At 35.8% G+C, this 14727-nt stretch overlaps 1 protein-coding gene across 14 annotated transcripts in view; it reads right to left on the reverse strand.

The window, feature by feature from the left end:
- rbms3 (RNA binding motif, single stranded interacting protein) overlaps positions 1-14727 on the reverse strand; it is a 264037-nt gene that overhangs the window by 184992 nt on the left and 64318 nt on the right. For all 14 annotated transcript variants that reach the window (XR_012391550.1, XM_009292543.4, XM_009292541.4 and 11 more), the window contains exons 3-4: positions 14647-14705; positions 7326-7417 (exon numbers count right to left, since the gene is read on the reverse strand). Coding sequence is in view for 13 of the 14 variants with exons in the window: in XM_009292543.4 (XP_009290818.1) it covers positions 7326-7417; positions 14647-14705 (151 nt within the window). In the remaining variant the exon portion in view is untranslated. The remainder of the gene's footprint in view (positions 1-7325; positions 7418-14646; positions 14706-14727) is intronic.

The raw sequence follows: 14727 nt of genomic DNA on the forward strand, positions 1-14727 counted from the left end.
TGCGAACAGACGTTGCTTGAAGTTAATTGAGAGAAAATCAGACACAATAAGAACGTCACAGCAGGACCAGCACAACAAACAAGAGCAGAGAAGGACTGGAAGTTTGAATAGCATCCACATAATGATGTTATGAAATCTGAAATGAAAGGTTTTTTTTAAGACACACACACACACACACACACACATACACACCACGCACACAACTCAACAGCAAACACTTATTTAACTGACTTCAGAAAGCCTTATATAAACAGTAATGGAAATTATAAAGAGACCACTTGGAAACTCTCTAGTTATACTGGATTTGAAGTATGGGTTTGAGCAAAATGTTAAATTGTCAATATCTGTTTTGTGCTATAGACCTAAAAACAATTCAGTTGTCATTTAGAGATTTTTTTCTCTCAAAAATATGACAATCGGTAACAAATATGACATTTTCCCCCATTTGTTGCAATTAGACATCAATATAAGAATATCAGACATGACTATAAACATCTGAAGACATGGCACCTTATTGTTATTCATTCATTTTCCTTTGGCTCAGCCCCTTTAGTCATCAGGGGTTACCACAGCGGAATGAACCGCCAACTTATCCAGCATATGTTTTACACAGCGAATGCCCTTCCAGCCACAACCCAACAGGGACTGGATGATATTGGTCAGAAATTGATCTTGCAATATTTAGTTTGCCTGCAAGTTATTTTGCGCTATGGTAGACTTTAAAGTGTTAGTATTAACGCTTAAAGAGTCAATACTAAAGGACTAGTAATCTCTTAAGGCAAAACAAACACTTTCACCTACAGAAAACATATTATATGATTAGTGTTTATAAATATAAACCTTTTCGATGCAAAACAATGACTAGGTGACGGACAAAAAAATTTTCCCAACATGCAGAAAATTAGTCCAATTGCTCACAAGATATATGCTACTGTTCTTCAATGAATGCTGAGGTCGCTTCAAGTGTTCTTACAGGATGTCGATGTATTGTAAATTCAATCTGCATTACATCTACTGTGATGTTTTGGTTGTCAATATAAAGGAAACTGAACTGAATTCATAAATGCATAGAATTTTTTTAGAACTAGAACGCCTGAAAATCTGATAATATCAAGTCGTCATTTTTTTTTCTTAACTGAATCAACAGAGACCTGTAAAACATTTTATATTTGCACACTGACTGTTTACATGTTTTTATGTCTACCTACATTAGCATAAACCATTCAGTGCCCACCTCTCTGTGGCAATAATGCATATGTTTCTGTTCTATAAATATATTTCAATGCTAAACTATTCCACAAGTCTCTGAGGTGCATTTCATTGCAAAGCAGTACATTTGCAATTTTCTTTGAGTATCAAAAGGTGAATGTGAACACGAGATGGGTTTGTTTCATCTTTTATCCTCATGCATATGTCCTTTCATATCTGTACATGCTTAATATTTTGGCCCACAATCTTAACTGCATGCCTGCCATGCTGAAATCCACTACAGAAGCAGAAATTGCCACAGGAGAAGGTTGATACACTGGTGAAATAAGTTTAAGAGGCTAGTTTTGTGGCTCAGAGGCGCTGTTAAAGTGAGAGAATTCTTAATGAAAACAGGTTTAATAGGGCAGAGGGAAACTCTTCGATTGCGCTCCTGTTTAATTTAATGAGCCTTAAGCCAGGCGATTTAGCTCTTTTAATTGCCCTTCTCTCATTGTTAAAAAGACGTATGTGGCCGTCTTCCACAGCGTAAATTCCTCTGAATAACAGTTTAGTTTCTATGTTTCTTCCACCCAGGTAGGACTCAACAGTTCCTCTGTTCCGCCTAATACGGCACAGCAAGGCGAAAATTCAATTGGAAAATATCGTTGGATGTTTAGATTACACAGCTATTTCCGTGAAATTCATATTCAGACAGAGAGAAAACAAATTGAGTATCAGCTCTGACTGGTTTAATGAAGCGGGTGCTGGTGGGCGGGAAGCGTGCCGATTGGCTCGAGCTACAAACCAATCATTGTTTAACTCCAGGCAGCTAATTAAGTTTTATAAAAATTAGACTTCTTTATAAAATACATCGTTTACAAAAGTTGAGTGAAGGAATGCAGCTGAAATAAGAGTTATATAATTGCCCCAAAACCTTGCCAGTTGACTCCATAGGGTGCATTTTTTAATTACAAATTCACATGATCCACACAACATATGATTTTTAATAATAAATAAATCAATAAAGTAAAAGAAATTACAATCAATGCTATCACTTTATTATTTAAAAAATAGCATCAAAGCACTTGCTTTAAGGATGTCTAGGTATTTATTTCAATAAATAAAAATCCATTGCATAAAACACAAATACTAACTTTTGTATTGAATATAATTTTGCATATTTTGAATAATTCTGATTTATTGTCTTGGTTGATGTTGTATTTTATGCTGCAAACACCTCGTAACAAGCTCTATATGTTATATCTTATACATTATATTATTTCAAGCTACTAAAATGCCAATAAAAGTCACTTTGTTAAACTGTAGAGTTGAATTAAAGTCGACAGAGCAGAGATCAAGGTCCCATTATGAAATTCACAACCGTAAATAGACAAAAAACATAAAACACAATAGAAATTAACACAGTTACAGCAGGGTTTCTGCAGGTTTCACCAAGTTAAATGTAAGACTTTTTAAGACCTTTTTAAGACCATTATGAAGGAAATTTTGGACTTAGATAAAGTTAAATGCAATACATAAATAATAATGTAATAGTAAAAAAATATATAGGTCAGGTCAGTATCCTCAGCAGCAAATAAATGGAGAACTTTTAAATAAATGTAACTGTAAGGAAAGTAATTAAAACATGATAAACACGGTTAAAATGCTATTTTAATATAAAAAAGTTTTATTGAAAATGGGATTGTTTTTTTTGATTGTGTGAGTGTTAATGGCTAGATTGGGGAGTTATACATGAACAAAGAAAAATTTGGACCCGTTAAAAAATATTTAACATTTCAATATTTTAGTAGATTTAAGACTTTTTAAGGCCTAAAATTTTTTTTAAGACATTTTAAGATTTATAAGACCCCACGAATACCCTTACCAATAGAAATTAATTCTTAATAATTTAATTAGCATTTCCTAACATTATTGCTTTGTAGGGTTGGGCGATGTCGACCAGTTTGGCATTGTACGATGTCTAATGTGAAACATTGCGATGGACGATGTTTTAATGCAGTGACACGTTACCTGATAGATTCAAAAGACAGAAGAGTCGTTAAATAGAGACAAGATTAATAAAATATCACGTTTAATAACTATAGTGAGACCCAATCCAGCGGTATATCCTTGATAAACTTTCAGACCTGCAGAGCTCTCTGGGGTTTTGTGCTCAAAGCACTCACAAAACCTCTATCGACCCAACCCTACTGGTTTGGCTGTATTATTAATCAAATAAAAACAGCCCTGATTAGCATAATAATTCACTTCTTTCAAAAACATTTGAAGGTAATTTCAACAACATTTTCTTTTTTTATTTCAGTGGATATTTTGAATTCCTCATCTGAGGAAGATACAGTACAGTACTTTTTGAAGGTATCTTATTAAGCAGCGGCTCACTGGTTTTTGGAACAGATCCTAAGAATGGCCTCCAAAATGATTAACTGCTCTTCTTATCAATTAGATGCAGTTTGGAAAACAGTTTTACCCTACAAGCCAAGCGCACTAAAGCAATATCTAGGGTTCAATGCAAGTTAAGCAAAATAAACAGTATTTCTACCAATATTGTGTTGAACTAATTTAGATTTTTTGTTTTGTTCTTTACATTTTCTAAACATGTTATGGTGGTAATCAGCATTACACAACAAAGGATGTCGACTGGACTTAATTTAAATGGTAAATTCTATTAGTCAGACCACAGGAAACATGCAAACATGAGCTAAATCACTCTACTTCTCTCTCTCTTACTCCCCGCCTCCCTTTCCTCCTCTCTGTAAGATGACCTGTCTGTTTCATATGAGGCCCGCTGCGTTGCGGAGAGCTCTGACAGGCATGCATTTAAATGGGATTTCAGATACACAAACCATCTGCATCCTGACAGCCCGCAAGCTTATGAATATTAGAGGACAGATGCTTTAAACAACTGTGCGTGCGTGCGTCTGAATGCACACACTGGACATGAAGCTTCATGAGTCCATTTCAAGCACTTCCATTGAATCACGTGTAAACTTCCTCCGCAGATGTTCACCACATCAGCTGTCATCAACATCTTCCTGAAAATCATTATCGCCATCATGGATTCCATAATCAGAATTAGAAGCAACATACTCTGTATTTACATTCCTTTCTGGTGGAAAAATAAAAAACAAAACAAAACCAAGAACGCCAGCTTAAGGGTTGCTAGTCTAAACTGACTTAAGCTAGTCTGCCAGTCTAGTCAAATTTTTTTCTTAGCAGTTGATTTGCATTGGTTTCCAGCCTGACAACCATACTAAAACAGATCAACAAAACTAGTTTGTCAATTATGGAAGACCCGGTAACAACCTACATGCCTCAATAAACTTACTGTTTACTTATATAAGAAACATTGAGCAGAACATTGAGCAAACTGTGGTCAAAACAAATTTAAAACAACTTGCCAAATCAATTTTCAGTAAAACTTTTCTCCAGCTTGTTAAAGCTTCTTATTAAAAACTAGTTGAAACAATACAATTCTTAAATTTTTATTTTTTTTTTTTTTGGGGGGGGGGAGACTTGTGTTCTATGTTCAATAAAGTGGTGTAGTCCTAAAAAAAAGGTGGTGCACTATTACCCACCCAAACAATAACGACTGACTTCCACAGTAGGAAAAACAAATAATATGGAATTCAATGGTTTATATTTTTTCTTTAAAATATATTTTTTGTTTAACAGAAGAATAAAAGACAAACATTAGCGGTAGGCATGATTAAAACAATTACAAATACTGTTTTAAAATTTTACCTGAATGTTTTAGCGAGACATTATTCAGCTGACTTTTCCTCTTCAAAAAACTCATTTAATTTAAACAAAAATGCACCAGTTGAAACAAAATAAGGGTGTTTTATATCTAGACATTTGTTACGGAACCTGGCACGTTTGCCTCCTTAGCACGATTCATTTGGAATTTTTAAATCCAGCAATTACTCTCTGATTCGCCCCAAAACAATCAGTCTGAGATCGCCTGAATGAGGCAATCTCGGCTTGATTGAAACAAACTCTGCAGCGGATCGATTGTATGGAGAAAGCAATACGATCCAACCAACAAGGTGATTTTACAGTGTATTATGGGTATATGAAGAGAGAATTAGGAGTGTCAATAAGGATGTCACTCCTACCGGTAAATCTACGTTTCATGTAGAATACGAAAGTGAAGGCATGCATTAACTAAAGCTGTTTGTCCATTAGGGAAATTGACCAAAAATAAGATCTGATAATTACTGATTTGAAAATAACAATTTACTGAATCCTCAGAAGTCAAAAATTATTGATCCTCAGAAAACGTAATACTCAAACAACCCCGGGAAAAAAAGTAGGCAGAGTATATGTACATATGGCTCTGACTACACAACTGGTTCAATCCACCTAAATTTGTAAAAATAATGAAGTTAACTTAATCGATTTGTGTTGGGACAACATGAGGAATTGTGTGAATCACCCAGTATAGTGTGTAAACACACCTCAAAATTACCACTGCAAGACTGGAGCAACACCTTCATTGACATAAAAGTATTCTCCGATTAAAAGGGTATGTGTATGCAAATATAAAAATTTACTCATTGTTCCTTTAATCATTTACAAGAAGTTTAAAACCTGTATAAATTACTTTCTTCTGTCGAACACAAACATGTTCTTTTAAAGAAGAAGAAGAAGAAGGTTATCTCCCCCTATAACCTCTCAAAATATACATCTGGATTCATTTGAGCTTTTGAACATTGCACATGGCTCATAAAAGTAAAGCTCCTGACAAATTGTTGTCAAATTAAATACAGCTTCTGATCAATACTTTCAAACATACCATTTGTTTACTAAACAGTACAGAATAATTGAAACAGAAGAAGAAGAAATAAATAAAGAAATAAAAAAGAATCCAGAAAAAATAAAACTTGAAAAGCATAATGGAAAAAATGTAATGGAATTTTGGTAAAAAAAAAAAAATCTGATTTCAGAGGCCCATTTAATTGGAAACTATCTTCAAATTGACTTCTTTTTAACAGAAAAAAATAACCCAAACAGGTTTGCAATAGGCAGAAAGTAAATTATGACCAAATTTTAATCTAATTAATGAATCCCTTAATTTTCCTTGGTTTCTTAATTGCAGTTTTCACACCGCTACCATTTTTGTTATTTTTATTACTGAAAATAAAGCTCACAGAACATATTGAGTACATATTTTCACCATATCACCCCCATTTTACAAGATTTGCAGTGGCTTCCAAACCCAGAGTTGAATATAAAATCCTCCCGCATACATTCAAGGCCATCCATAACCTTGCACCATCTTATTACTGATCTCCTCCATATCACCACTCATTCCTGCTCTCTTAGATCGTCCTCTTCCATCCACCTCTCTGTCCCCTTTGCCCGTCTCAGCACAATAGGGAGCACAGCTTTCAGTCGCTTTGCTCCCAAACTCTGGAATTCTCTACCCCCTGACATCCACAACACTGAATACCTCCCTCAGTTCAAATCCAGACTTAAAACTCATTTGTTCAAAATAACTTACTCTTTAGAAACTGCACTACTACATTATGTATTTTATCTTTGTATTTTATAATTTTCAACATTTTTTTACTGTCGGGTATATATATATACAATTCAACTATTTAAAATGTACATGTTGTACATTTTTAAATTGTTGAATTATATATATATATATATATATATATATATATATATATATATATATATATATATATATATATATATATATGTTGTACAGACCTTGAATTTCTTGAAGTGCGCTTTAAATAAAATGTATTATTAATAACGTTCATCTAAATGGTACCTGAAGTATTTCCTTTTCTATAGTAAAGAAGGATAAAAAACTGCATATCAGTACCTTCAGCTGGGTTTGTTTTAGTTCTCTCACATTATTACCATTCATTAGTATCATTTTCATCATGTGTCTCTATTCCGGAATGTGCAGTGTAGCTCTGTCCACAGTGAAATCTATTAGGTACAAAATCTACAGCTCACAGCTGTCTATTAAACATCAAACGTTATGTACCCATAATTGTGTTGCTTCACACAATATTTCTTTTTCTCCAGGAATAAATGACTCGATGCTAGAAAGTCACTGCGCACCTGGTTTAGACACGGTGTAAAGCCTAGCTTACCTTTGCCATCTGTGCCTGCACGCCGCTGGCCTTCAGGGACGCTACAGCTTTCTGCGCCGCTGCCGGACTGTCGAAATCCACAAAGCCATATCCTATACACACACACACACACACATGTACAGAGTCAGATAAGGCTTATTTCTACACATATTTCGTAGTATTTTGCCAAAAAGCTGGAGACTTCTTTATCAGACATTAATCAGACATTATCAGACACATTTATCAGAGTTAAATTCACGGGTCAAAACAAGAGCGCTCTGTTGTTTGTCTTATCATGCTGATCATGGCGACACAAGAGAGTCTGCATGTTTGAGCACAGCCGCTAGTGTCTGTGTGTGGGTTTGTGTGTGTGTGTGTGTGTGCTTGGAGAGACAGGAAACGGCCATTTTGTTCTAGGCTCACGCTTGTCAACTATTTCCTCAGTAACAGGACAGAGAAAGATTTAGCCTGACCTCACCCCTGCTGCAAAATCCAGCTCAAAGGAAGAGTTCAGCCAAAAATGAACATTCTGATTGTATTTATTCATCCTTATTTCGCTGCAAATTCACATGGCGCTCTTCCGTGGAATGCAAAAGGCCTATTTTTCATATATACTGCACACTAAAAAAGGATTCATTGGATTTACTCTTAATTTACTAAATATATTTTAAGATAAATGGTTGCAAAGAAAATTCAGCCCATTTTTTATTGCGTGTAACCATTTATCTTAAAATTTAGTAAATCAGACCGAATCATTTTATTAATTTAATCATTAATGAAAGATAAAATCTAAAGAATTATTGGAAAAATAAAGAGTAAAAAGAGAGCTAGAATGCTCTTATTCTGTTCTTGAATGATTCATAAAACAATCACTTATTTTAATGAACTGAAACTGGACAGAATGGCTTAAATTAGACTAAGTTGCATAGTCAATGATCGAGTTGTAGCAGTTAGCTTTTAGTACAGGGGTGACCAAACTGTAGAATTTAGCTCCAACCCTGATCAAACACACCTAAGCCAACTAATCAAGCTCTTACTAGATATACTATAAACTTCCTGGCAGGTGTGTTGAAGCAAGTTGGAGCTAAACTCAGCAGGACACCGGCCCTCCAGGAGCGAGTTTGGACACCAAAATGGATAGGAAAACTATAACCAAAATAGTTAGTTTGATTCAAAATTACTTATTTTCCTCACACAAAGCCATCACAATAATTCAAAAAGTATTTGGAATATGGAGCACATGTTGCATAGACCATTTTTATAATATCATCTTCATACTATTTCTTCCACAACACAAAAAGTATCAGATTTTTTCTAAAGCTCACAACTTTAAAATAAAGACAACAGGGGTGTGAGAGTATTCAATTATTTATTTTATTCTATTTTTTATTCTTAAATCAGGAAGCATTTTCTAGACAAGAAAAACATTGTCAATTGTCTTGCTGTTTTAAGAAAAATATGTTAGAATTAAGCAAAAATGATCTTCCGAAGGGAAAAGCAAAATAATATTATGTCAAAGGAAAAAATAAGATTGTGTTGTGTTGCTTACCCCATTGGCAGATTAGTTTGCTGGAAAAACTCACTTTGTTTTGACACATTACTTCTTAAAACAGGACAATATGTTTTGCTTGTCTAGAAAGCTTCTTGATTTAAGCATTTTTAGATATTTTGACTAGAAACAAGACAAAAAAATCTAATGTTTAAGATTTCTTTTTTTTTTTGCAGTGTAAAAACAGACAAATGTATGTATTGTATATGTGTTTTTTTAAAGCAAACTGCCAAAGGGGCTAAATGATAAAAAAATATATTAATTATTTATGTATTGTAATAATCTAAAACTTATTAATATTTTTTTTATAACACGCTTACTGAGATAAAATATAAAATAAAATAAAAGTAGATAACCATGTGAGATGAATTATGTGTGAACTTTGCATACAGAAACAGTTGGGGATATTTTCGCACGACCAAGAGTCACATTTTAAACATTAAAATAGCATCATGCGGAAAAAACATTTATGTCCATTTATGAAAATGAAAATTTATAGATACAGGTGCACGAGAACAGTTTGAAAAAGTATATACACAGGTGCGCTGCACCAGCTTTTCTAAATAAACAACAATATTTATCTATAACATATGTCTGCATATGTATTTATTGTTGCATTTCTTCATTGTTAATAATAGATTATTATTGCCTGTACTGTAAGGAGGTGTATGTACTGTACATTGTTCCTACTGTATTTTCGTGAACACGTTATTTTGATGGTCCATTAGAGCATTAGTAGACTCTGCTTAATAACTGTTGATTCTGCGCATAAACAGACATTTAACTGACAACGAAACTTTGCAAGTACAAGTCAACTTACACTAACACTAACCCCAATTCTAACCTCAACCTAACAGTCTACACATTATCTAATGAGAATTAGTCGGCATATAGATGCAATGTAACAAATTCAACAAACGGACCATCAAAATAAAGTGTGACTGTATTTTCTGTTTTTAAATAATAATAATAATAATAATAATAATAATTTTCATAATAGTAAACTTGAAAGAAATGCCTAATATTAACCTGAAGTTTCTATTACTGTTAAAACTAAATGAAGGAGTCAGATCTTTAGTGATTTTAAAGTGATATGATGAATTGGAGTTATACTGTTATTTCACACTAACATAATGTCGTAATATACCATTCTTCCACATTTGACAAATATAAAATCGTAACAAATTTTGATTTTTAACACGGACACTGAAAAATGGTTATCTCCTTAGAATTGAGAAGCTTTTGTTGTCTGTCTTGTGTAGGTAAATACAAATATATTATATAATGTTCACAATCCAAATTAAACTAATCGTATTACTCAAAATTTGACAATATGAACTAATATAGTTCTTTGTTTCAAGGCCTTAATTGTTAGTTCCTGTAATTAACTAATGAATTATCCAAGTAATTATCTCTATATATTTTATACATGCAAAATATTTTTTATTATATTTAAAAGTATATATCATACATGGTTCCTGGTCAGCCAGGTAATAGGCAGTTTTGACCAGCTACAAAGCAGTTACCATGTTTTAAACATAGCTCCTTTTCCAGCAGGGTTCATTTCGCCACCCAGCTCTTTAACCAAACATGTCTTTGGCAGTAAGTGAGAGAGAAGATCCATGATTTCCTTTACAGCATATCTTAATAAAATCTGCTGTGGCGGAGGTTCTTAAAGACCCTCAGTACTTGTGAGGCACATTTGAGGCAGTGTGTCTTCATTCGGTGCAGGCATTCTCACCATAAGCCTCTCTAAACTCTAAACACACACACACTTTCAAAGCCTGACTGACATTCGAAACCACAGATGGCAGAACGCGGAGCTTTGGAGAGCCCGCAAATGGTTGAAGCCAACAGCTCTATATGCCAGACATATGTGTTCATTTACGCGCTCACACACACCTTACATATAGAACAACATGCCATGCGCTTTGAAGCCTCACGGTAAACATGGACGCGAGACGGAGAGGGAGAGAAATCTCTACAGCGGAGAACTGAGCCATCCAGATGTTCCAAAGACTGCAGATGTTTCATAAGCCTAAGAAAACAGAGCGTGTGTGTGAAAAAGGATTTCCAGTAGACTGTTCTTGATCCAGAGAGAGGAACACTTCTGGTTTAAGAGATGGCTGCGAGCATTCCTGAGGTCACTGACCAAGAGAGCTAAACAGCAGCCATCAGGAAGTGGGCTGAGAAAGAGGTTTCAACTTGAAGAATGCAGAGATCAATTCCTATTAACATCGTGACGCCCAGAACCGGAACAGGTCGGAAAATGAGCTCGATAGAGAGGTGAAAAAGATAAAAAGCATGTGTTCGTGTGTAGACATCACGCACATGAGGTTTTGCCTGGGAAGCTTTACATAATTAAATCCATAAATACAAATGTGCCTCAAATGAGCTCGTGCATGTTTTCGCTCTCTTTATTTTTTGGCTCCATCTTTCAATGCTGTGGGGAAAAAAAACAAGAGACTGTCTTCTTCCTGTGCACGTAATTCCAATTAGAAAAGGAAAGCGAGGTAGTGAAAGAGAGAGTTTGTTGGCGTGTCACACGACACACAAATATTTACGCTCACTTCATTTAATGAGAGTCTCGTGATTGAGTCAAAAAGAAAATCAAACACACCCTCATCATTGCCCACAACTGTCACCCTCTCCATCTGTTTCGGAAGAAAAAAAATGAAACTGAAAATGTCTTTTTTTGCACAAACAAGTCCATAATTACAGAGTCCAGTTGCGTAATGTAAAACACACAAAGTAAACAGGCATTTAAACGTGTGTTTAACAAACGGCCAACAATCCATATAAGAGCATTGATTAAAAACGTGGCAGAGCTTGACAACTTACAAATAGTCTTAAGGAGCAAAACGACCAAACAAACTTCATTGTAAACAGCTCTTGATGGTCTGCTCGATCATATGGGATGAATCTACTGTACAGCTGATTACAGTCCCGCAATTGTAATCAATCAATATAACTTTGGAATGAATACTGCATACAGTGCATCTGGAAAGTTTTCATAGCACTTCATTTATTCCACATTTTCTTTTTATGCTACAGCCTTATTGCAAAATGGATTAAATTATTTCCAATTTTACACACAATAATGACAATGTTTTTTTTTTTGTTTTTGTTTTTTTAATTTTTGCAGGTTTGTCGACACCAGTGGTGTAGTGGTTAGTGCGTCGACACATGCACTCCGGTGCTTACGGCGACCCGAGTTCGATTCCAATACAGATCCTTCCCCTTTCTCTGCTACTCATGCTTTTCTGTCAATAATCTCTACTGTCCTATCCATTAAAGGTGAAAACCCTGACAAAAAGAGAAATTGTTGCAAGTCTATCAAAAATAAAACACCTGAAACATCACATGTACATAAGTATCACAGCCTTTGCTCAATACTTTGTTGATGCACCTTTGGCAGCAATTACAGCCTCAAGTGTTTTTGAATATGATGCCACAAATATGGCACACCTGTTTTTGGATATTTTTGCTCATTCACTGATACCTCTCAAGCTATCAGGTTGGATGAGAAGCGACGATGTACAGCCATTTTCAGATCTCTCTAGAGATGTTCAATAGGATTTAGCTCTAAGCTCTGGCTGGGCCACTCAAGGACATTCACCAAGTTGTTGTGAAGTCACTTCATTGATATTTTGGTGGTGTGCTTTGGGTTATTGTCTTGCTAGAAGATTAATCGTTGCCCCAGTCTGAGGTCAAGAGCACTCTGAAGCATGTTTTCATTCAGGATGTCTCTGTACATTTCTGCATTCATCTTTCCCTCTATCCTAACTAGTCTTCCAGTTCCTACTGCTGAATGGTATTATCCTGGTGATTCACTCCAAAGAGTTTAATTTTAGCTTCATCAGACCAGAAAATTTAGTTTCTTATGGTCTGAGAGTCCTGCAGATACCTTTTGGCAATTTCCATGCGAGGAGTGGCTTGCGTCTGGCCACTCTACCATACAGGCCTGATTGGTGGATTGCTGCACAGCTGGTTGTCCTTCTGTAAAGTTCTCCTCTCTCCACAGAAGAACACTGGACCATTGGGTTACTGATCACCTCCATGACTAAGGGTTTTCTTCCCGATCACTCAGCTTTGATGGCCGGCCAGCTCTAGGAAGAGTACTGGTGGTTCCAAACTTCCGCATGATGGAGGCCACTGTGCTCATTGAAACTTTTAGAGCAGCAGAAATTGTTCTGTAACCTTTCCATCCTTGTGCCTCCAGACAATCCTGCCTCGGAGGTCTACAGACAATTCTTTTGTCTTCATGCTTGGTTTGTGCTTTGACATGCACTGTTAACCCTGGGACCTTATATAGGCAGGTTTATGCCTTTTTAAATCATGTCCAATCAACTGAATTTACCACGGATGAACTTCAATTAAGCTGTTGAAACATCTCAAGAATGATCAGTGGAAACAGAATGTACTTGAGCTCAGTTTAGAGCGGCAAAAAGGCTGTAAATACTTCTGTACATGTGATTTTTCAGGTTTTTTATTTTAAATAAATTTGCAACCATTTCAAAACATATTTTTTCACATTTTTTATTATGGTGTATTGTGTGTAGAAGTTTGAGAAAATAAATTAATTTAATCCAGTTTGAAATAAGGCGGTAGCATAAAAAATGTGAAAAAAAGTGAAGCATTATCAATACTTTCTGGATGCACTGTATGCTTTCGGAAGCAAGCATTAAGTACAATCGGCAAAGCCGTGAATGAAGCGAATCTATCTTTTTTTTGTTCGTTTCCTGTCTGTTTTCCTTGGCTCCCATGAGTCCTGGCTGGAAGCCCATCAGGGTGGAGAAGCCTGGCAGAGTAGGAGGGCAGCTAACTTCAGGAAGTGGAAGTCCTCTAAAGCCTGGAGTGGTTTCCTTTGCTTCCCAAACACCCTCTCCCCTCCTCTTCTCATGGGGGCATTAATACTCATTTCTAGACGTATTAGATGTGCCCTCGGAGAGAAAGCATGACAAAGAGACAGACGCATGCACGCACACACACAAACAAGAGAAAAACCTGCAGGATCCATTTTGGCAGATTGTGTAGGAAGCCAGGCTGTTTATTTACAGCTCTGGCTGAGTGTTTCCTGAAAAGAGGCTGTCTGCTAAATCATCAATTTCAGCCGGACGCTTCCTTCACCCCTATGGCTATTTTTAAAGCCCTACTACCAGGCCCGGACTTTTCAAATCAACACAGGAGAAACCTTGCGCTTTTCCTCGCCATGACAAACCCTGTTAGTCACGCTAACATCTTATTGGGCAGTGAAGACTTGACCCATAATCACGCTAACAAAGTCCTAAACATCATCCAGACTAGAGTAGTCACGATACTGGAGTTCAGTATCAATTAATACAGAAATTTTAAAGACGTCCATTTGCTGCTAACATTTAATCGCTACTGAACACGTTCTTAAACAGCACTGATTTGCCATTGTGATCACATGCTCTACTGAAAGTACTGTTTAAGACACTCTACTGTCCCTGTATATGTGGTAACATTCATTAAACAGCCGTGAGTTCGGTGAAATGATGACCTTCATGGACAATCATAGTCATTTCTGTTGAGCACGTGAACACAATGGCAAATCAGTGCTGTTTAGGAACGTACTCAGTGGCGCTCAAATGTTAGTGGAAAATGGACGTTTTTAAAACTTCTGTATTGATTAGTACCAAATTCCAGTATCATACAACACTAGTCCAGACTACACAGAGTCTTTCAAAATTTATCATTATATGAGGATGGTTTAACTTGTGATCTGTGAGCATGTTTTTAAAGCAGGCCAGTATTGACTGCGGTACTCACCTTTGCACTGGTTGGTGTTTTTGTCCAGGATTGCCTTTGTTGACACTATTTTTCCATACCTGCAATGGACACAAAAGAACA

The sequence above is a fragment of the Danio rerio genome, chromosome 16 (assembly GCF_049306965.1).
Source record: "Danio rerio strain Tuebingen ecotype United States chromosome 16, GRCz12tu, whole genome shotgun sequence".
NCBI lineage: Eukaryota > Metazoa > Chordata > Actinopteri > Cypriniformes > Danionidae > Danio > Danio rerio.